General features: G+C 32.3%; 1 protein-coding gene across 1 annotated transcript in view; it reads left to right on the forward strand.

Moving 5' to 3' along the window:
• Positions 1-24,643, forward strand: part of Smp_148420 (hypothetical protein) — a gene marked incomplete at both ends in the record, with an annotated part of 58,499 nt that overhangs the window by 16,952 nt on the left and 16,904 nt on the right. Inside the window, 3 exons of the mRNA XM_018795778.1 lie at positions 7,005-7,074; positions 20,724-20,869; positions 22,415-22,528. Of these exons, the coding sequence (XP_018650056.1) occupies positions 7,005-7,074; positions 20,724-20,869; positions 22,415-22,528 (330 nt within the window). The remainder of the gene's footprint in view (positions 1-7,004; positions 7,075-20,723; positions 20,870-22,414; positions 22,529-24,643) is intronic.

Genomic DNA, 24,643 nt, shown 5'->3' on the forward strand with positions numbered 1-24,643 from the left:
TCTCTTATCCTTGATGAAGTTTCAGTTCATTCAACAACAACAACAACAAACAACCCACATCTAACTGAATGACTTTTTCTTAAAGACTTTTTGTACATTTTTAAAGAAAATTTTGACTACTCTATGTGATATGTGACTGAAGAGAGCCATTTAAGACCAGGAAGCACTAAACAAAATGCTCTGTTTTTTTTATGAGAACCTCTTCTTTGCACAATCACTTATAATCGACCAGGAGCCTGGAATAAATGTAGGTCAGCTTAATTTGCTATACTGCAATTAGCACGGTGACAAAAAATTGACAAGGTGGAAATATTGATCGTATTAATTATAGCAAGAATAACTATACACTAGAGAATACGGTTCGAAAAAAAGATGAATTGAAGGAATCGAATGTAAGAAAATAAGAAGTAAATACATTTTCACCATTATGATCGATTCTGACTCATGCTGACCTATGTTTCTAATCGCTAATTGAGGTTATCGCTTAAACTGCAACTAGGTTGTCCCACCTACCTATGCAACTAAGTTCAACAGTTAATGAGTTCATGAATTAGTGATTCCTTGTCTTGATTTGGTATCTCATAGTTTATTTAAAACCTATTCCTACTCCAACAAACATTCTGCCTTTATATATTATACATGACAAACCAGCATGTAAATCTTTAAAAAACCGACATTATTATAAAGTTTAATTTCTGAAAAAAAACCAAACATTAGCCACTAATTGATCATTCATTTTTTATCAGACTTGTTATTGATACAAAAAAGGGAATTTACTAGATTTGCCGCTTATCTATTCGTTAAAACCTGACATGTAGACAGGGAAAAATGTTGTTTTAACTAATACTCTGTCTGCAAATATAATCAGAGTTCAAGTCTGTCTAGTAATTCGTTTGTTTTTATCCATTAACGTTGCTGTTGTAAACTTTGTTAACAAGCGAAACAATCTAATATTTTAGAAAAAAGTAAGATAAAACTAGTTATTCAATCTATGTGTAATATTTTGTTCTACAGTAATGATGAAAAATAGAAACCTCACTTCTTTGATTAAAATACGTATTACATAATATTAAAAATATTGTCTCACTCAAACCAGCCAATCATGTTTGAGTATAGATTCAAAGCTCCATCTATCACTTGGAGGGGAGGGTTTTTTTTCAGAAATTCAACTTAATTTGTAGATAATATTTTTCATGGATTGATTTGAGTTGTTGTACCACTGTAAATTAGAAAGCACTGAATAGCTAATTTATTCAGGGTTGATACTTTTTCAGTGATACTTTATAGGATATTATCAGATAATCGCTTAGAGTACCGATAGTCAGTAGTTCTTCCGTTGCATAATTCATGAATAGTGTGGTACACCTCATTGAATGTAGTCTATTTTGATTGTTTTCGCACTGTAGAATAACCATTCGTTACTTCTAATTCGTTCTTTTGTCTTCAAAGAAAAACCCTCCACTCCCTTTTTTTCTTCACCACTTGTTATTTAATTTCTGTGTGATATAATTCTTAATACCCTTTTATAACAAAAATCATTTTGTGTTATAAATAGAGAAATAACATTGAGAATCATTAATGTTAAGAATCAATTCACTGACATAGAAGTGAATAACAAAAGTTATAGAATGTGAAAAAAAGTGAAGTGTTTAATAAGTCAGTAATATTTTTACCGTTATTCTAACCCTCTATAAAGAGATGTTTTGTCTTGTACCAAATGTTAACTTAAGAAAGTTACTGAAAATGTTCAATAGTCTGTCGCAATAATACTTTTTTCTCAATTTTCTTTCAAATTAAAACTCAATATTCACTGATAATGTTACTAAACTTCAGTTAATAGTTGTATTAGAATAGTCTTTTTGATTACCTCTATACTTCTACTTTAATGGATTGTCAAATGAAATTACAAAATAACTTGTGTATTTGAAAGGAACAAAAGGGATAATTGCAAATAGAATTTAATGCACATTTTTAATTCACAGAAATAATATAAATCCTTAGCCTATTGTAAAAGAAAAATACCGGCATTCTGTATGACGAAATAGACAAATTTGCAGTAGGCTTATGTATTAAACTGTTACAATTAGATGATGTATTCAAAGGAACATTCACAACAAATAACTCCTAAATGTATTCATGAGAACGTGTTACTGTGGGGTAACCTAGAATCAAAATAAAACATTTCATAGTCTTCCTTTCATTTGTTTCCAGTAGTTCCTTGATTTATATTAAGTTATAGTAAAACTAACTGTGTTTAGGTTAACAGCATGTTGAAATATATATATTCAAACGAGAGTCCGGATTATAGGTTAAGTGAATTTTATTTGTAATTCAATAGCTTGGCAGTATGCCAGATATCTGAAGACAATAGTCAATAGATGATAGGACTTATATTCTCTGTAACTTTTGATAATACACTGGAATAATCATGTAGTCATATACTGACATAAATGTATCATGTATTTCGAATTATTGTGAACACTCACATCACGATTATTTTCTATATTCCAACATTCAATGGTGTTATTCACACGTTGTGCTATAAACATTGTACTAAATAACAGTGCACATCCTCTTACAAACGGTGCAATATAGAATTACATATGTACATGTTTTATACCTATATCTGTGCATGCACACATACTTTTGACGTTGTTTATACCAAAAAAGCCATTCGAAATATTGATATTAAGAGACTGATTTTCAAGTGTCTAGTCTTTGTTTTTTTTTGCGTGAAATTTCTGACTGTTTTATTGTCAAATACACGCAAAATAACCGTAAATCTATCATTCGTTTATTCATTGTTTCAGGTGTTATCCAATTTATTCTTGGACATCTTTTTGCCTTTATTTTTTTTAGTTTTCTATTGTTTCCACCATGAGTGAATCATACTTTTTCGAACAAAGAATACAATTGTATATTTAATGAAATAACAAATGGAGTATAGAAAACAAATACTGATATCTAAATCCTAATATATTTTTTTTTAGAAAAAAAGCTATTCTTTTAGGTTAGCAAGATGGACAATTCCGTAAAAAATAAGCGACATTGTTACCCTTGTTTGACTTCCTGCAAAAGCACCAATAGACTGATTTCTGATATGCCGTGACCTTTATAAATTTGACCTTTAATGATTTTTTAGCCAATCGTATTCATCGTGTTTTAGTCTAAATATCCATATATGTAAATATATTTACGAATGACAAAAGAGATTAAACTGACATGAATTATGTAAATGTTTACTTTTGTAGTTGTTACGGTGGTCATAGTCTCATAATGTCAAATAGGCCACTCACTTGGGTCCGAATATTTTAATTTCGATAGTGTAATAAAAAGACGAAGATTATCCGAACTATGTGATATATTAGCGCAATACATTTCGAACAATCTGATCACACATATATTTTAATTTTAAACCCCAGACTACAGTTCTTTCAAATACTTGCTCCATTTGGCACATCACCATTTCGAACAAATTATTATAAGCTGAAATTACAGCATCTTGAGCGATTCTTCTCTAAGATATACAATTCTGAGTGAATCACTGATGAAGTCGATCTCGCTCTAGTTCGGCGAAATTCCTGTCAAATGTTTTGATAATCTCTATGTGGTCATTTACATCAATGACTACATGAGTTGTATGTATGAAGTGTAGCTTGAAGCTGAGGACTTGTTCATTACATTAATTTAAGTTGGTATGGTTGTATAGTACTGTAAATCAGTGCCGAAGGTTTCCAACAAATAATATTTTACGCTTTTACTATTCTTATTTTTGATCAAATGATGAATGTAAAAGTGCACTGCACACCTGATTTATTGTAAGACCATAATTCAAGTGTTAGTATTCATGATGGTTCCCCACTTCTTAATAATTATATCACTTACGCCTTTTACCCTTCGTGGAGGAGCATAGGCTTCCCACTAGGATCTTCCATCGAACTCTGCCCTGGGCTATCCTTTCCAGTTGTCTTCATTCTTTCGATGTCTGCTTCAAACTCCTGACTCAATGTATTCCTTGGTCTTCCACTTTCCCATTTCCCTTCAGGATTCCAAGTTGACGCTCGCCTCGTGATGCAGTTTGATGATTTCCGTAATGTATGTCCTATCCAACTTCAGCGTATTTTCCTAATTTCCTCTTCAGATGGAAGCTGGTTTTTTCTTTCCCACTAATAATTAATCATGTTGTATTATTTGATAAATTACATGATACATACTATTTGGTTTACAGCAGCTGTTCATTCGATAACAACTTGTCTTGAAAGAAGCTTCTAAATTCTCAGATAAGGCTTCTATTTCTTAAAGGTTTGAAATCTTTTTTATCAAAACAATGCAATATTCATGTAATTAGTTTCACATCCTAGAATCTTCCCATTTAATTAATAACCTTTCAACTCAAAATATTTGAAGCAAAATCTGAATATATTACTCACGGGAGGTAAAAAATGTAGCGTTTAAAAGATTGCTATATACTACATCACTAGACATTTTCATAGTTAACATTATGGATATTTCAGCTGGTCCCTACTGTAATTCATCTTGATATCACGAATAAGCAAAAACTCAATCATTATAAGTTGCTACCAACTGTAGAATCATTAAAAATAAAAAAGATTTGCCCTCAAATATTTCTTTTTTTCAAGTCTTATTCTGCTACTCATCAACAGCTTGAACTTTTGAACAATTGACATTGTTTCTCAGTTTTCCTACTTTTAATTGGTGAATTACAAACACTATTGACCTTAAAGTTATTTACTTAACAGAAATATTGATTCGCCACTTTCTTTTACAATGAAATAAATAATTATTTACTAACCGATAATTGAAAGAACACATAAATGAACAAAAAGAATTTACATCCATCTTGATTGATGTGTATGTTTGTATGCATACTGAAGTTTAATTATCAATACACTATGAATTTCGGAACCCCTTACGAATTAATCTCTAACACAATAAAAATCAATTGTTTTGTAGGTGATTTCAATGTCTTTATTAAACGTTTCTTATGAGTGTTGTTGGTTAACTTACTACTATAATAAACATCGTTACTCGTGACATTTATGATTAATTATGCTAACAGATATTTCTAGTTTGAGTTAATTTATTTTGACCTACTTATAATAGGTAATAAGTAGTACACTCAACTTGTATATTTATTAATGGCTGACTTGATGATTTTCGTTTATCATTTTCAGTAACTCTAAGAATTATAGGGTATTGATCAGTTGTTTATTCGACCTTTAAAATCCAATAAAAATTCTGTTTGGACATTCTATTTTTGTATTGTCTATCTACAAGAAAATTACATCATTTGTACTTGTCAATATCATAAACTGGTTGACTTTGAGACAAACGGAACATTGAATACGCAGGTTTTCACGGTACACTCGATTGCTTCAGTACTGAATCATTTATCCTGTTTTTTCTCAGATTCTTGGAATTTCTTCTTCTGATCTCACTTTTTTGTGATTTATTTGTCAACAAGTCAACGTCCAGAAAATACATTTCTAATTTTCATAGTTGGAAGCGTGAGTCAATTGAAGATAGACCACCATGGAAAACCTGGAAGCAGTGGATGGCCGTTTCGTCCTTTTATGGGACTCCTCAGCAGCGCGCATCCACGATCACGCCTGGCGAGATTCGAACCCAGGACCTACCAGTCTCGCTCCAGAGCACTTAACCGACAGACCACTGAGCTGAGGAGTCCCACAAAAGGACGAAACGGCCGTCCAGTGCTTCCAGGTTTTCCCTGATGGTCTAGCTTCAATTGAGTCACTCTTTGAACTATGAAAATACTAAATTTCCACAAAAACCTCTTCTGACATTTTAAATTCATATTTCTTGATGAGCTGTTTATTTTTGACAAAGTTAGAAGAAACTGATAAGGAGAAACGATAATATAAATTAAAAACAGGGTTTTATTTCTTTCTTTAACAAATAAGAGTAATTCATCTGTGTACTGAATAATATGTTTGTTATTGTAAATGAGTTGTCTATGATTATATCCAAACTACATAAATTGATAACTTTCAACAAGCTGAGATGTGATAATCAGGTCATTTCAAGAATCTAGATAAAATTGCTTTTTAATTTCCATCGGTCGTCTAATTATGTTTTATAAGTTAACAATTTTTTTTCAATACAAGCCGATGTAAACTGGAAAATCCACTAACAACGAGAAAGCATTATGATTTTTTCGATTTTATTATAAACCTCTTGTGGTTGTCGCTATTCGATATTATCCTTAAACCTCGTATATTGTTCGTCCTCATAACCGTTACTAGATAACGCCCCTACGGTCTATCAATCAAAAGGCGAATACGAAGTGTTGATTGAATTTATTATTGAACTACTCACAGATCGCCAAAATTACAGGCATGTTAAGCAATCATGAAAGAGTAGTGCCGAAAAGCAAGCGAGTGAATGAACAGGATTAAAACGTACATATATGCATATGAAAATGAATGAATTATCGAATCCATTAATCGACTAATATTATGGATAGCAGAATGAATTATGCGTAGGCAGTAAACAATGCTCAAGCATACATATTCATACAAGTGTAACAATAATAAAGGTACAATAATATAGATAGGTTGTTACTGTACGAATGACTGTCCGTTAAATAAGTTAACAAAATTAAATATGAACAAGCTCAATTGTACGTAAGCTGCTATACTCTACTGAAATTTACGCCACTCGAAGATTGTGAATTCGATTTCATATGTGGTCTCATTTGTGTGTATTATTGATAAGTTTCAAAATTTGGGCCAAATGGCTACTCGGTAACTACTTAGTTCCAAATGGTTTTACAGCTGATTACGATTGGCGGCGAAATTATTTCTAAAATATCCAACAAATCTCGACTGAAACCTTTTAACTTGATCATTTACAGATGTTACTTTGTTGAAAAAGCTTGACTTTCTGCTTTCAATGAGTTAATTTCATTTCTTTGCTTTAAATGTTCAACTTTCCATTTTTAACGATCTCTTTTCCTATTCCAGGAAGTTCTACAAGAAGTTATTACAATTCGTCCACCAAACATTGTCCTGGTCAGTAAAATACCTGATTCTGGTAAGTACATTTATTTAGCATATGGTTTGGCAATTATTTCAAGATGTAATCTAGAAGTGTAAATTAAGTCGTGGTGATTATTATTAATAATAAGTAAACTGGATAATCCAGCTTAAACTACATAGTATCATGAACGACCTGCAAAGCTCATATTATCTAACAGTCAATGACGTTTTAAGTAAATTTTAATCATGTTCACTTTGTGTCAAATGTTTTGTGTTGAACCACATCACTTTTCCTGTTTCCTATATCTGACCAATTATTATGTCTCCTGACATTCTTTCACTAGGTACCTTTACGTTAATAAACTGGAGTAGTGAGTAGTTGTCATTCGCATTATTGATTATATCCAATTTAAGTGGTTGTACAACCTTTTTGAACATTATGCCACTTGTAATCAACACTGTTCATGTGGAAAGCTGCATTTTCTAAATAGATTTTATTAGGAAGATATTGTGAATTTGAAATTTGTACAATAATATTTTATGTGATCCCAGGTAATTTTCATCACGACCTAACTTCAGCACGGGGAATCATTGGATCTACAGTCAATTTATAACCAAAGCTGTCGTAAAAATTGCAATGATCTCCATAACTAACTAGCATTATGTATATATGGTTTGTGGATTGTAGCGAGCAATGGGATTCAAAACACTCGTTTCGTCTTATTGGGCAGTTGCAGTTTCAGTATTGAATGTTAACAATGGGATAGTTCAAACACTTACTAATAAAGATATACATATCATACTCTTTGAACGAGTTAGTGGCTTTCTACACGCAGTCACTCAAAGGATAATGCGTTGAGGTTTGAAGCAAAAAGTGCTGAGTTTGAGTGCGACATGGACATCAAAACTAGGATGCAATTATATCCAGTTAATGAATTCAAAATGAGATGAAACTCACGTCCTTTATTCCACTGCTTTCCATTTGTTTTTATAAAACTTGTGACGCAATAGCCATACTGATCCAAACATAGAGACTTAGAATGATCAAGTTTCAGTAGCCTATATCTTGGAGACGTAACTCGAACCCTTATGTTACAAGCTTTATAAATGTTATTATTATCCCATTGTACCATTCATTCACACCAACACAACCTAATCTTGCCAACACATATATGCGCAAGCATGTTTACACGTAGTGTCTGAATTTTGGGTGTTACCCTCTTATTTTTTAATCCATAGCCTCAATCTAGGCTTGTAGTCATGTTAATTTATAATCATCTCTGGTATACATTGTGGTATTTTTTTCGTGCTATAAGATTAGGGTGTGGTCATTTCCGTTTTTATCCTAGGACTAAAAACAATGCAAGTATGAATCATTTAGCATACTGCATAAATTTACGTGAAATTTTCTCTTGGCTAAATATTATAGGTTGCTAAGGTTATTCTAGAGTGCATTGGGAAGGCGAGGTAAGCTTACCTAGATCTTAACAACATATGACTAGGTTTAACATTTAAAGCATGAGTCAATTGTGTTTATACAGTCACTCATTAAGTGGCACATGCTTGGCAATTTTACAGGTGGATAAACAATGTTCCAGATTAAAACACACAAAATATTGATAATGCTACATGATTTAGATGTTAGTCGTGTTGTGCTTCTGGTTTGTTTGATACTAAACACACCATCTTTCGTTTCCAAAAGGGATTTTTCAGTAATTTTTATTTTCTTTCCATTCTCTCAATCATTACAATGTGATAACCTTCCAGAATTTCCTACATTCTTTTCACCTTTATTTTTTTGGTAATAAAATTCATAGAATGTATTTTGCGAACAAACCAAGCACAGATGTTTATGAATTTTTTTTGATAGATTGTTCCATCCATGTTTATTTGTCTTTCTTAAGGAAACCTTTCATTGTTAGACAAAAACTTGAGAAAGCTTATTCTTTCCATTTAGAATTATTAAACATATTTCGTATGGTAACTAATTTAGAAGAAACATGTTTTAATGATCACTCATTAGTCAAGCAGTCATGTAGTAAGCGTATTACTATTCATTAATACAAAGGAATTTGTGGCGAAAATTCTATATTGTACCAAAGATATAATATTGAATACCGCCGACAATAATAATAATAATAATAATAATAATAAGTACTCGTTGGTATAAGAAAAGTTTGTGGAGTATTGAACAAATGTTTCGTCCTAGCATGGATTAGATCCATAAGATTGTCGGAATCGTCTGATTTGGAAAATGTCTTGGAATATAAAGATTATGTAATTTCCTTCGACCACTTCAATACTGATATTGTTATATGACTGATTTTTGAGTAATGAAATTTATTATCCGTTTTTTTGCTGGGTTTGTAGTGAATTTCTGTTTACTCTTACAGACACATGCATACAGAGATATATACAAATACTTATATAACCAGCTGTTTCCTGTTTGTCTACAGTAAGTGAAAAGGATACATGTTTTTTGTACTCTACATCCAGAATATGTGACTAAAGTGATTACTTTTTTCAGTAAATAAAAAAAGAAGTATGTTTACTACACCCCTCCCTTAATGTTATTATCAAACCTTATTCTGTCATCTTCAACAGTACTGTTTATTATTACTATCTCTATCACTATTAATGTTGTTAATATAGTTACTTTCCTTCCGTATATCTTTCTTTGATAATTGTAACTTGTGTTATTTCATTGACTTAATGGTTTGCAACTCTATTTCATTTGGGATATGTATGAGTCATCAGAATTTATTGTTGTTTTTATGTTGCTTAGACATGCACATAAATATGTACTTAGACCTTGTACGTAAGTACATACTGTATATCATATTAGAGAAATGGTGACTTGACAAAACTTTAGGGTTGTTTGTTAACTTTATTGTAACTACAACCAGGCAAATAGTTGGAGTGAAATTATGTCTGATTTTTTGGAGGTTCTGTGTAATTTAAAAGATATTTATTCTGAATTAACTGCAACTGGAAAATCAATATATATATATATATATATATATATATATATATATATATATATATATATATATAAGCCTAGGATGCATTAAAAACAGTACACATCCACCAATCCTTACAAACTTATACTTCAAAGACAACTTAATACCGCTAAGCCATTTAGAGGGAATTTATAACTCAAGAACAAAATAAATTTCAATAGTTGAGATCATGAGTCAATTGAAGCCAGATCACCATGGAAAACCTGAAAGCACTAGGCGACCGTTTCGTCCTATTGTAGGACTCCTCAGCAGTGCGCATCCACGATCCCCCCTCGCGAGATTCGAACCCAGCACCTATCAGACCTATCAGACTCATGATCTCGACTATTGAAATACCTATAATATCCACAAAACCACTTATGATATTAATCAACATATGCTCACTAGTGACTAGCTTTAAGATGTATTTCCTGGAGTTCTAGTGAGAAGCAATGACCAGTTGAGTTCAACTGGGTCTGTTGTGAGATAGTAACTCACTGAAGACAATGGCGGATGTGCCGCTCAATTTCGTGGATCGGTCGAAGTTAGACATGAACACCGTTGGGTGCCGGCTCAATGGTCTAGAGGTTAAGCGATCGCGCGCGAGACTGATGGGTCCTGGATTCGAATCTCGCGAGGGGGGATCGTGGGTGGGCATCGCTGAAGAGTCCCACAATGGGACGAAACTGCCATCCAGTGCTTCCAGGTTTTCCAAGGTGGTCTAACTTCAATTGACTCATGATTTCAACTATATATAAAGAATTTATAATTGTTTATATTTTCAGTGCTAGACCATTCGTGATGTCTAACTGTGGTTAACTATGAATAGTTGTCTGATTTTCAATACTTTACCAGTTAATTCCAGTTCAAAATAAGTGTTATTTTCAAACATTGTTTTCTAGATTCGATTATTTTTAAGGTGTTCATATTCAATTTTACTTCTACTTACACGCCTATTACTTCCAATGGAACATAGACCTCCGACTAACATTCTTCAACCTATTCTATCCTAGGTCTTCTTTTCTAGTAAATTCTTCTCTTGTCCATTTCCATTTCTCGGCGTTCTTTGGTCTTCCATTTCTTCTTTGACTTTGAAGATTCCAAGTAAAACCGTAACCAAAAAAATAAAAAAAATAATTGAATAATCGTATTCAGTTTATTGTTAATTTATTCAACATAATGTCAATTGTATTTTAATTATGAAATCTAAAATAGTTTAGTGAAATTAAGCGCGTTTTTTTTCTTTCACTTCTTTAAAAGTAATAGAATAATATTTGAATTTTTAATGTTGAATCCATACATGAATGTGTATGCATGTGGACATAACATAAAAATCCCGTTTTATGGAATTATTAATATTCTTTGTTGTTGTTTTCTTCGACTCAGAATTTAGTGAGAGAGAGAGAGAGAAAAAAAAAAGACAATAAGATCTAATGTAGATAGTATGATGAGACAATAAATCCTCTCATATGTGTGCGTGTAGATACAAACTATAAATGGTAATTTATACAATTAAAAATCGATAAACATTAAGTTTCAATTTCTTTCTTTGTTTCTCTTTCTCTCTTCTCTTTTTTTTTGGTGTAAGACTGGGTACTATGCGTGTATGAGTCATACTTTTCTTCAATTAATCAGTAACCATTATTATTAGTAGTAGTATTAGTATTAGTATTAAAGGTTATAGTATTAGTTTGGTCATTTACATGAATTGAAACTAATTTTAATGCATTCGATGGATTATGTTACTAAAATTTAAATGTTTTGTTTAAAAATTACTAAGACACATGTATTATTTTCATATATAGTTGAAATCATAAGTCAATTGAAGCCAAACCACCATGGGAAACCTGGAAGCACTGGACGGCTGTTTCGTATTATACTTAGTTTTATTTTTTGATTTCATATTTCTGAGGATTAAAAATAAATGAGATGAAACACACGTCATCGATTCCACTGTCAATCATCATCCATGTTTGATTATAATACTTGTGAATTAAAGGTAATATCGAGGCAATCTGTATAAGTTGCACATATATGCCAATAAGAGACTGATCAATTGCAGTCCTAAACATTAACGGGAAGATTCAAACAAACAATATCGAGTGAATTTATTACTTCACCCCATTACACAAGCTAGTGGCTATCAGGATTCAGTAGCTGAGTGGATAACACTATGTCGTTTGAAGCGAACGGTACTAGGTTCGAGTCCCAGAGTGAACATCAACTCTGAGATGCAGGTACATCCAGCTGACGAGTCCCAAATAGGACAAATTGACGCGCGTTCTGGATTCCACTGCTAGCCACTATCCATCTTTGTTTATAATGCTTGTAGAACTCGGCTTTCATCATGAGACGTCATAATTATTCCTTCTACTCCCAGGGCAGAGTTTAAATGGTCTGAATTTTTTTTTCTGGTTAGCGGTTTTTAGCCAGTTGGTTTTCTACGGGATGAGGTCGCTAACACCATGCCCAACCCTCCTCCATTACCCGGGTTTGGGACCGGCAGTAGCCCGCGGAGGAGCTACAGGCGGAGTTATAATGTTTGTGACTTAAGGCTATATCAAGGCAATACGCACAGTATGCACATATACCAATAAGAGACTGATCAATTGCAGTCCTAAACATCGATGGGAAGATTCAAACAAACATACAATACAAAAACATGTTCACTTGATCTTGAGACCAAAGTAACCATGATGATTTAATTTTCATTCATTATTTGTTAACTTGTAGTTAAATCAACTAACATCTCTTTAATGTTGCGCAATTTGAAATTAAGAAACACTACACTTGTTAAAGATAGTACACGATTTTCAACAAGTATATATTGGTTTTTATATAGAATTTCTATCAGAAACCTATTTATCTAATATGTAGAAATAAATTGATCGACGTAAATTTCAACTGTTAACCAGTAGGTCAACTTATTTCATTTAAGTTTTATAAACCTTGTGACCGTAAGATCTCCGGTCATTAATTTAAATAGTATTTTGATTAAGCCCTCACTCAGAAAGTTCACATTCACTTTATGAATGATTATCGTGTGTGGTAAATATGACCACTTCAAACTTTTCTCCACTCAACATCGCATTTCTGTATTGATGCCAGATCAATCTGATTTGCACAGTATCAAGTCATTTTGGTCATTAAAACTTAATTGCTTCGTAGATTAAATAACAGCTTTTGCTTGCCAAGACCTTAAATCGTCATTTTCAACTCTTATCATTGGTTACCTTTAATCTTCTAATATTATTAACCTCTTATAATGATCTTACAAATGTAATTTTTCGTCTAAATTTTAAAATTTCCCTATCATGAATAACGCATAATGAATGGATTAATCGACAGTTATATGAATGGGTGTGGTATCGTTATATTGTATATTAAATGTTTTCTGTTTTGCTATATTCCTTTATAATAAGATTTTGTTGCCTTTCCCTGTCCTGTTTTACTAATTATGATTCGGAAAAAGAAATTAAAATTAAATATTGTGTCCGTCTGCTAAATTGTATTCAAGCAAAATATTGTTTGTCTGCCAAACTGCCTACCCATCTGCTTTTCTGTTTATCTCCATATGATTGTTGGACAAATCGATATTGATTCTAAGGTCAATCTTTAAACTGTCAGGTTGTGACCTTTATACAATAGAAAATTCTGCTTAATTTCACTTTTAGACTTCACTTGAATTTCATTACTCACTGTTGTTGACTGTCTTATGAACGTTGTACAAACCTCGGATGACTGATAATTTGAAACATAAGTGAAGTAATTGACTTCACTGTAACTAATTAAAATAAAAAAAAGCGATGGAGTGAATGGTAGAGGGATTTCTGGCATATTTGACATTCATCTGTCTACAATGGAATATAAAATCTTCAGTTACTTATGTATATCTAATTGGATTGAATAATTTATTGCTCTATAGTTTTACTGCAACATATATGCACCAGAAAGCAATTTCAAGATTGTGTCCATGAAAAGAAGCTAGAAAGATCGTTTCCTTCTATTTGGATTCATCAGATGAGTGTTTATCTATTGGTGATTTGCTGACCCCAATGAGGACTGAAGCATTTCTTAGAATGCCGAAACAATATCCACTATGTTAGTAAACCTCCAAATTCATATGATATTGATGATTTTTTTCTCCTCTGTCGATTTGTTCACGATTGAATTCAATAGTCTTTGTTGAGATATGGACATTCGTTATTTAATTTAAAGTTTAAATTAGGAAATAACAGTGAGTGTGTATGAGGCAAAATAGAGCATTAAAAAGTGAGGGAAACTAAATATTGATAAAATAAAGCCTCAGTACCCTTCGGCTCAATCTGTTTTGTGAAAAAAGGTATTTTCCACCACCACAGACCGAATCTAGCTTCAGAGTCACTGGATGACTGATTCGTTCTAGTACAACACTCCGCCGTAGCATGAATTAAAAAACCTCGTCAAGGATTATTACCAGAACTATCCACTACCTCTCAACAATTCATTTACCAGTATGGAACACTTAAATTCAAATCATATGATTCTCATATTAACAAACTCAATTGTTTCATAAATTAGTATAACCGTTACCTATTTCTTTAATTAAACAACATTTAGTCATGATGCTATCAGTAGTATGTGATACACGTATATATTAGGAACTAAATTTATTGCATTCACCCTTTTAGCCTTTTATGCACGTATTTACCCGTGAAAGTAAGATATAGAAACTTTTCAAATGCTTCTTTGACCTTTCAATAATTTTATCCCTTTCATAATACGACTTTCATATTGGATTTAAGTGTGTTTTGGTGTATTTTAAATGTTTTCAAATTGGTACCAGTTTTATATTAGCCTTTCCCACCACAAATACTTTAATGGATTCATTTCGACAGATGAACAGTCAAAAAGATTCAAATCATTGCTATAATTAGTTTTTTCTCACTGTTTTATTAAGTTTTAACTGTATAATTAACCAACGGGTTATTTAGTTATTTTTTAAAACAACAGGGAATGTATTTCTTTTGTTCAAACCAACAGTTGTGTAGAAGAATCGGTGTGAATGGTTACATTCAATTATAGAGAATATATTAGTTTCAGTATAATCTAATTTGAAGGTAGCTGACAATTTCATTTCTTACCGGTAAATTCCAGTCATTAAATAATTCGTCGATAATAAATCTCCGGACACGACCCGAAATATCAGTAATATTCATGACTTAGTTTAGGCACTAAAAGTTTCCAATCTACGCTTAGATTAGTCAGTATATTTGAGTCGAATTTTCTAAACAGTGGGATTAATTGGCTGTTGCCTGAATGTTGAGGTTTTTTGATCTATTATTATTACCAATTACTTTAGTAAACTGGTTAAAAATACGACTGTAACTCACAATTTCAATCTTACTATCATTAAGTATCAAATAGCCATGGAATAATAAGATAAAACACAGGATTGATAAGTTTTGTCTTTTAAATTTTTAAATATCTACATAAATCATACTACTGATTATATGTTATTTAAGTAGCAAAAATATCACATAAAAACAATAATTAAATTTCAGCTTCTAAGCTAATCGATAAGAAATAACTTTTAAGTAAAATAGCAATTGTCCTTGTTCTAATAGACAATAATAAAGTTAAGAAGAGCAAAATAAGCATTTCTTAAAAATAAAGGTTTACTGGTCTTGAGATTAACTGATTCATTTCGAAATCCTTTGTATTTCTTTTTTTTTCTCCCTATTTGTTTAAATAATTGATATTGTACACTTTTGATTTAAGGTCAGAGTTTTGAAAGCTGCTTACATCAATCCTAGCAATAATAATTATTAAGGTGCACTTTTCTTTAACCGATGATGTGATTAGTATTGAAGTGTTCTTAACTTTCAGGTTGTTAACATATTTGATTTTGTTTTAATGCTAAATTAAGTCTTTCGTGAGATATTCGAGAAATATTAACTATCTTATTGTTTGTTAAGTTCAGTAGACGAAACGTGGTTAGAAGCAATCAGCAGGAATTGCTAGATCTGGATTCCATGTTGATTGGTACTTATTGGTATAGTATATCTGATAGCCATTGAAAGAAAGCATATCAGTTTCATTTCATTCTAGAAATTTTTAGCAGTTTTCAAATATAGTAATATTGTCAAGATCAAACCTAAATTTGTACAGTGATTGTATATGTTTCAGTGAAATAAATGATTAGTATTTATTGCATTTGGCTTACAACTGTGGGGTTACATATTCGAACATCCTTCCCCCCCAATATCGATTTCTATAAATTGATTGCATTATAGTGGCCGAGGACTTGATGAAGATAAGCAATTTTATTATCTAACGCAAAATTACAGAGTTCTTTAGCGAAATGGGAAAACCATATATTAAATACTTCATCTGCAAATCTTCCATCAATTGTCTTTTACATCCTCCATGATTCTTCCACTTCTCAATTCCTTTCTGTTTCCTGCAGTTCAATCTTTCTAACCTTCTTTTGACAGGCCTTCCACTTCTGATAGGTGTGACATACTATTTATATCTGTCAATATAAGTAGCATGTACCGCATTATAATTAGTCTTTGTCATAAACAAAATTGTGCCTAAAAACGAAGTATAATCGGTAGGAAAGACTCAAATTATCTAGGTGCTTTATATTTTGCTAATAATATATAGTTTTAACATGTAAGGATACCTTCTGAACTTTTTTCTAGCCCCATATATACTCACTCAGCATTGCTTTCATCTGATTGATTGTTCTTGATTTTGGTTCGCTAATTTTATTACATCACAAGAACATTGATGTCACTCTGTAAACAGATTTATTCCATTGCATTTTTAACTTCTATGTATATCAAGCTTCTTGAGATTCTGATTTCTCTCTTTTATTGCTTTGGGGACTGTTGTCGAAGTTCTATATATTGGTTTCCCGGTATTTTTTAGTTCACTTAGACCTTGTTTCATATTAAAAGAATATTTCAATCGTTCGTATATTTGGAATTACTGTAGGCTATTTCAAAACAGAACGATAAAACTAAATCTAGGACTATATATTAAAAAAGATAAAGTATCTATTGTAGGGTCTGACGATGAAAACTATGATTTATGCTATATTTTTGTCCGATAGTTCCAAAGAAACACATTCAAATATATTGAAGGCACATCTTTGTTATTGATTACAAATTCATAGTGTAGAATTTTTTTTCCTTTGCAGTGACTATCCTTACAAATGATATTGATTTTTCGGCATAATTAATGTCGGAATTTGCTAATGTATTAAAGCAGAGATTTTTTATTGACTATTTACAAACTAGATTTATTCATTGTTCGCTATTTCGATACCATTTAGGCGCCAGTATTAGTAGTACTGGGAGTAGAAGTTTTGAAAGATTACAATATTTTTTTAATGATTTTTGATCACTAAAAGGTTAATACAATTTTGATGACTAAATACCAATTACAGAGAAAGTAATTATGAATGATGATAAAATTAGAAGTGTATATATAAACTATGATTAAATGTACTACAAAATAAGATTTTCGAAGTAGTAGATAGTGAATTAGATGTTTAAAACTGTCCAACATTGGTCTTTCTTAGGGATAATATTATTTAGCACTGCATGCTTCAGTTGCTGTAGGTGGTCTGTGCATCGCAAATCTCTACTCTTCTGTACCTCTTCACTGGGGTAAATGGCTTGAAGCCACCACTCCTTTACTTCGAAGTATGCCATCGTCACCGGCTCTGTCCCCATTCAGCAGTTTGTGGATTGCCCATTTACATTCACCATGACAATATAGTCTAAAGAGGAGGCCTCTAAATGCTGGACGAAACATTTCCACAACTCTTGTGATGGAAAAGGCCTAAAACTTGCGAATGATAGTAATGAGTCACAACTTGTTAGGACCTCCACAGGCTATATAAACGAGGCTCTATATCCTTACGTTTAAACTCAGAATTGGGCATACATGAGAGACTCTAAATCCCCTAGACTATGAGTCTCGATAACTATAGTTATTTTCGAATTCATGTCTTCTCTTGTTTTCCCTTTAGAAGAAGTACACTGTTCGTTACCTTTGTTACCATAACTGTTATTGTTTTTAAAATTTTAATTCAATAGTTTTGATAACGAACAGTATTTTTTAAGCTTATGGAATTGTTTTCATGTTTATAACATTTAAAAGTTGTGAGTTCATTGCAAGCAATGGCGTAATTATGGAGTAATCATTGTTTACTTATTAATTTTCCCTATCTGTTTAATTATTAAAGATAATCAGATAATAATATAAGCAATGCTAATCTTATCGAAGCGTCCACTTGCACGATTAAGGTACGTGCGAAACCGAAGTTCATGTAACAACGACCTGTCTAAAAATGTTTTTTTTAATTGTGGAATGTACATAAATTGGTTACAAACATCAACTATCTGTGATGAATAACGCATCTGCATGTCTGGAAATAGAAAGTGTTACTGTAATGATAACATAAAGCGTAATTATAAAATACGACAGCGTAAATTGCAGCTGATAGTTGTGTCTAGTGTTAACAACAGTTTATCAACAACTAAAATGGACACTACGAGCATATAAATATGGGAATTCAGCGTTGAAACCAAGACTCAAAGAATGGAAAAAAAAACTAAGAATAACTGTTAGAAGGGTTGAGAGAAAGTAATTTATGATAATAAGTGCAGTAAATGTTATTAATATATGTGAATATCTCAGGATACTATGTAACAAATAAACTTGCGTTACACCATACTCTTAGAAATTATAAGAAACATAATTGTTTACTGTATAGTAACAAGTAGTATAAAGCAATACACAAAAGGCAAGTTGGATGAGCAGTAATTAGGACCAGAAAATGCAAAAAAACCTTACAAGTAATATCACTCTTTTCATATTTCATTTTGATTTCTGAATTTACTCAACAATATTCTTCATTAGATTCCATGATTCGGCTTATTTTCTTGAGATGTCAAAATCTATAAATATCTATGCTCAATAAGTTTCAGTTATGAAATTAAAATATTTGGCCTGATTTTGGCTTTTAATTATCATTAACATGTTCTGTCATTTTCCTCAGTTAGTCAGTTATAAACGTAGGCACCCGAAACAAATATGTTTTGATATACATTGTGCCCATCTCAATTGATTGATCACTGGGTGGTGATCATCTCAATTTAGCATAGAGACAAAATTAAGTAGATGTATATCAAAGAAGATGGAATAATATTAACATCAGTGGCAGCATCTTATCATAAATGGATTTAAAATAAATGGGAATGCCTTAAAATACTTAGGATTTTACTTTCATAGCAAAAAATAGTATAATACATTGATAATACATTGATAAAATACGAAGTCCTCAGTAACTTTCTGGTGGATATTATCCTAATGACTTTCGCAATCGTCTGACCAGTTAGTTTCTCCTTCAATTTGCTATTTTCGTTAAATATCCCAACGTCATTGTTGTTGTTGCATGAACAAAGCTATAATATCACAAGTTTAGCCTCTTAAAATACTTAACTTCTCCTAACTTCTTATCTTCTCTCTTCAATCATGTGAAGATGATTAATTATTGTTGAAGTGTTAGCAATTAATCATAGAACTCTCTAGAACATTTAGATCTCGCTTTATTACAAAGCGACATCATCTAGCTATTTATAATACAGAATAATCGTAAGCTATCTAAAAATATAACGATCCTAGCTAGAAAATTATGTAATTCAAAGATCTAATTAGACCATCAACTATAGGCTTATTATTGTTTAGAAAAATGATTAAGTACATGTCTTTAGTGAATGAACAAACTATCATTAATCATCGCAAAAATCTGCTTGTTGAACATTCATCATATTTAGGTAGACTTGTTTTTCCTTTCTCTCTCTCTGTCTCCAACTCTTCCCTACTCACACACCTATACTTTCCTTCAACACTGAATAATAAATTTTCTTTTACAGAGAGAGTTATTAGTTGAACATAATAAGTATTTTTAAATAATAGTAATACTAGCAAAGGTATTTATTTCTTTTCTTAATTTTCACTGAGGGTGGTCACCATGGGTGTATTGAACGATCTGACTAATTTATTTTGTAAGAAAAAATCAAGAAGACTTGTTTATTACTGAATTGCTTCTTGATGTATTGGTCCATGTTGTTTTTAGCAACTTTTTCTGTTACTTTCCTTTTTCTACTTTGAAAGACAAAATTTAATCTTGTCGAAAAAAAGTATTTTTGGTCATTTAGTGGATGGGTACTGAATATTAAGTTGTAATTTTAAATGGTTGGGGCTTTTCTGTACTGACTGCTATGAACGTTTAAATTGTAGCCAATCCTAATATAGTGAAATTAAAGAGTTGAGGAGTGAAATCTTCAATGAAAATTACTTTAATATTCAGTATTCACTTATTAAATGAATGGAAAAATGATCATTAGTACTGGGTACGATGCGCTTAGTGAACTTTAAAACCGTTGCGGATAACCACGGTCGAAACGAAGCATATCTGATGATTCAAATAATTATTGGTTTTCCCGCTGCATTATACGTATATAAATAACTGATGTTAAAAGGAAAACGTAAGATTTTACAACACTATTATTGTTTTGCACCGGTTAACATACTGGATTATTCTGTAATTATTACTTTCATTCCAAATTATCTTATTAATTTCCGAACTAAGTAAAAATTTCTGAATTGAAAAAGTATTTTTTCTTTGTGTGCTTTGTATTTTCAGCTCAAGCGGATCAAGAATTAGAAAAAGTTCTACTTTTCTTATTATGTGCAGCCGTAAGATGTGATCGACGTGATTATTTTATCCGCCAAATTATGGAAAATTTAAATCCAGATGTTCAGACTGGTATAATGACATGTATTAAAAATGTAAGTAAAGTAATAACCTTTATCTTGTTTTTCCGATAAAATGTGCTTTCTATAGCACAGGTAGGATGATTTAGTGGTTTAGTTGTCTGAGCTGGATGGTTTGATCATGGAGTTTCCATCGTTATTCTGAACGATATCATCAGCACAAACTTCAAGTAGAAGTGAAATGTTCAAATTTCTTCACATCCAGTTTGTTCTGTAGACCTAGATCTTGATTGGTTATTGTTGACCTTTAGCCTTTCTATAGTTCCTTATTCAATAGTAAGTTAGGAATATCCTATTTTTACATCCTTCGTATATGTATTCAAATGTAATGTCGGTCTTAATTTAATGTCTGTCAAGAATGGATGTTTTTGACGTCGGAAAACTCATATTATTGCTTTGCTTCTGTATTTAGTCGGAGATTTTTAGTTAGAAGTCAGTTTAACATGAAGAATAAACAATATGGCGGAAGTATATTCCTACATTATAAATTGTCGAGTAATGTCAACTTCCATTTAAGTCGTATTTAAGTATATTACATTTATTAAGAAGCAACTCTGCATATTAAGGCTGGCACTAACATAGCTAACCCTTTGAAAATTGTCTTTCTATATCAATTTATGTTTTCCCATCCAGGAACTAAACTACGTATTTTTCGTCAGGAATTCATCCATACATAAGGTACTGTTGTACCAGATCTTACTTTTCACAATGCCAAGATTCATGCATAGCTTTTTCAAACTAGACTGAAATATAGCTGATTAATATGACAGCTGGTTACTTTTTATTTTAAATTCATACTACTACATAGTAGTTCAAAGCATCAGATAAAAATAAGTTAAAATTTTGAGGTTTTTGACTTTTCTATATAGTTGTTAGAACTTCACTTTACTTTTATCAGAAACAACGGATAAACTTGGTTCAGATTAATAAATCTTCAATCATTTCACCTCATTTTTTCTCTTGAACCTTATAGAGCAAGCTGATAGTTTATCACATTCTTCACAATATCAGTTGATCGAAGTTCTTTGTGTTTTCAGTTTCATTGTCTAAGTTTCAATTAGTACATCAAGTTGATGTAGATAGTAGTAAGGTATTTTCGAATCACTTGGACAGTTAAAAACTATTGTGTTCGGAATGTTTTCAAAAGCAAAGACTCACTTCTTTCGACCGTAGATCTATAGGCGATATGTTTACCTAATAATACTAGAAAGTGATCATGCATAACAAGGTAGTAAATATCGAGATACAAAATATGACATTCAAACCAGCATTTTTTTTAGTAATATAGATTGTGGAGGACTACTTACGACTTAAAATAGAGGAAAAGCTTTTTTCAATGAGTTGGAGATTGACACTATTCAGATTGTTCAGGATAAGACAAATTTTTCTATTATTGAGGATGAATTCATTTTCATACTAATATACAGATGGGTTACGGCTTCATGCTGACGGACCTAAGCATCTCATTACACACAGACGACATTATGTAGTCGTACTACTACTAATATTTTCGTTTCAAATCAAAATTTATCATGCGATACTCTATTTTGTAATTTACAGGTTACTGAATGTCCAACAAGCATCGTAAGTTTTGAAAAACTTCGATCATCTGATGCTGATATTTTACGGACCTTTCGATCTGTGGTTAATCAACTTGAAGATATTTATTTAGAGGTACGTTACTCCAAAGAAATTATTGAAAAACGCCCATTTACATAGAAACAATATGATGATGAGTTTCTGGAAATCAATTACCTATTATTATTAGATTATCATTGGATTCGGGGTTGATAAAATTTAGTTTTCAAGGAATAGTTACTTTCTACATTTGTAATTAAACAAAATTTTTTGAAATATGACATAAGAAAGAGAATAGGTGATATATATATATATATATATATATATATATATATATATATAAACGAGGAATAGATTGGCTTTGCATAAAAACATCTGAAACATTTATAGAAGGATGTGTAAATGAGGCTATACCAATATTACTGATTTCGAATACGGTAGGTCTACTCGGAAAATTTGTAGTAGCTTTTCTGTCGTAACAGAACTGTGCCACACGACCCCTTCGTGGAGCATTGGCCTCCCACCAAGATTTTCCAATCAATTCTGTCATGGGCAATCATTTCCAGTTCTTTCCAGTTTTCATAGGTCCTTTTGATGTATGCTCCGATTCCAGTCTCAATATGGTCCTTTGTCTTCCACTTTTGAGTTTCCCTTCAGGATTCCAAGTTAGCGCTCGCCTCGTGATGCAGTTTGGTAATTTCCTTAATGTATGTCCTTTTCACTTCCAGAGTCTTTTCCTAATTTCCCCTTCATCTAGAAGCTGGTTTGTTCTCTCTTTCACAGTACTCTGTTGGTGATGGTATCTGTCCAACGGATATTGAGTATATTGTGTAAACGATTGTTTATTAATACTTGTACCTTTTTGATGATGGCTTTGGTAGCTCTCCAAGTTTTAGCTCCATACAGTAGGAATGTCTTGACGTTCGTATTGAAGATTGTGACTTTGGTATCAGTTGAGAGTTGTTTTGAGCTCCAAATGTGCTTCAACTGTAGGAATGCTGACCTTGTTTTGCTAATCCTTGCCTTTACATCTGCATCCGATCCTCTTAGTTGATCGATGATAATTCTTAGGTACGTGGACGTTTCCACCTCTTTCAGAGCTTCTCCATCAAGTGTGACTGGGTTGGTGTTCTCTGCGTTGTATTTGAGGATGTTGCTTTTTCACTTGTGTATGTTAAGGCGAATGAACGCAGAGGCTTCTGCTACACTGGTTGTCTTGACCTACATTTGTTGATGTGTATGGGGTACAAGGGATAGGTTATCTACGAAGTCCAAATCGTCTAGTGTCATCCAAACTGTCCGTTGTATTCTGTGCTTCTCCTCAGATGTGGAGGTCTTCATATTTCAGTCAACCAGCAAAAGAAAGGGAGAGAGAGAGAGTAAGCAGTCTTGTCTGACTGCGGTCCTCACTTGAAATGCGTCTGTCAGCTGTTTCTCACGCACGAAATCGCAGTGTAGTCCGTCGTATGAACTACAGATGATCTTGAAGATTTTCCCAGTTACACCATACTGTCAAGAAATTTCCATAAGGTTCTCCTATCCACACTCTCAAATGCTTTCTCATAGTCAAGGAAGTTGATGTATGGTGACGAGTCCCATTCAATCGATCATTCAACAATGATCTATAATGTCGCAATTTGGTCTGTACACGACCGATCTTTACGGAATCTGGTCTGTTGATCTTGTAGTTGAGCATCTACTGAATCTTTCATTCGGTTCAGCAACACTCTGTTGAAAACGTTTCTTGGTACCGATAGTAGTGTGATGCCTCTGTAGTTCTCACATTTGCTCAGGTCTCCTTTATTTGTAATATTGATGAGTTATTCTTACTTCCAGCTCTTGCTTTCAAATCCTAAATAGAGTGTGGAGTATCTCTGCAGTTACTCCTATGCCTGACTTCAGTTCTTGAGCCGGTATGTTGTTTGGTCCTGCTGCTTTCACACTCTTGGTTTGTCTGACGGCTATCCTGATTTCTTCGACTGTTAGTGGTGTGACATCTATAGAAGGTTCGTAGGTGCCGCTTCGATTTCTGGTGGTTTCTGTGGGGCTGGCCTATTCATGAACTCATCAAAATGTCTTACACAACTGTCCCTATGTTCTTGAATTTCCGTGCTTGGTTTGCCTTCTTTGTTCTTGACTGGTCGCTCTGGTTTGCAATATTTCCCTGCTAGTTTCTTCGTTTTATCATATAGTCGGTAATTGGCACTGGAT

The sequence above is a fragment of the Schistosoma mansoni genome, chromosome 2 (assembly GCF_000237925.1).
Source record: "Schistosoma mansoni strain Puerto Rico chromosome 2, complete genome".
NCBI classification, from domain to species: Eukaryota; Metazoa; Platyhelminthes; class Trematoda; order Strigeidida; family Schistosomatidae; genus Schistosoma; species Schistosoma mansoni.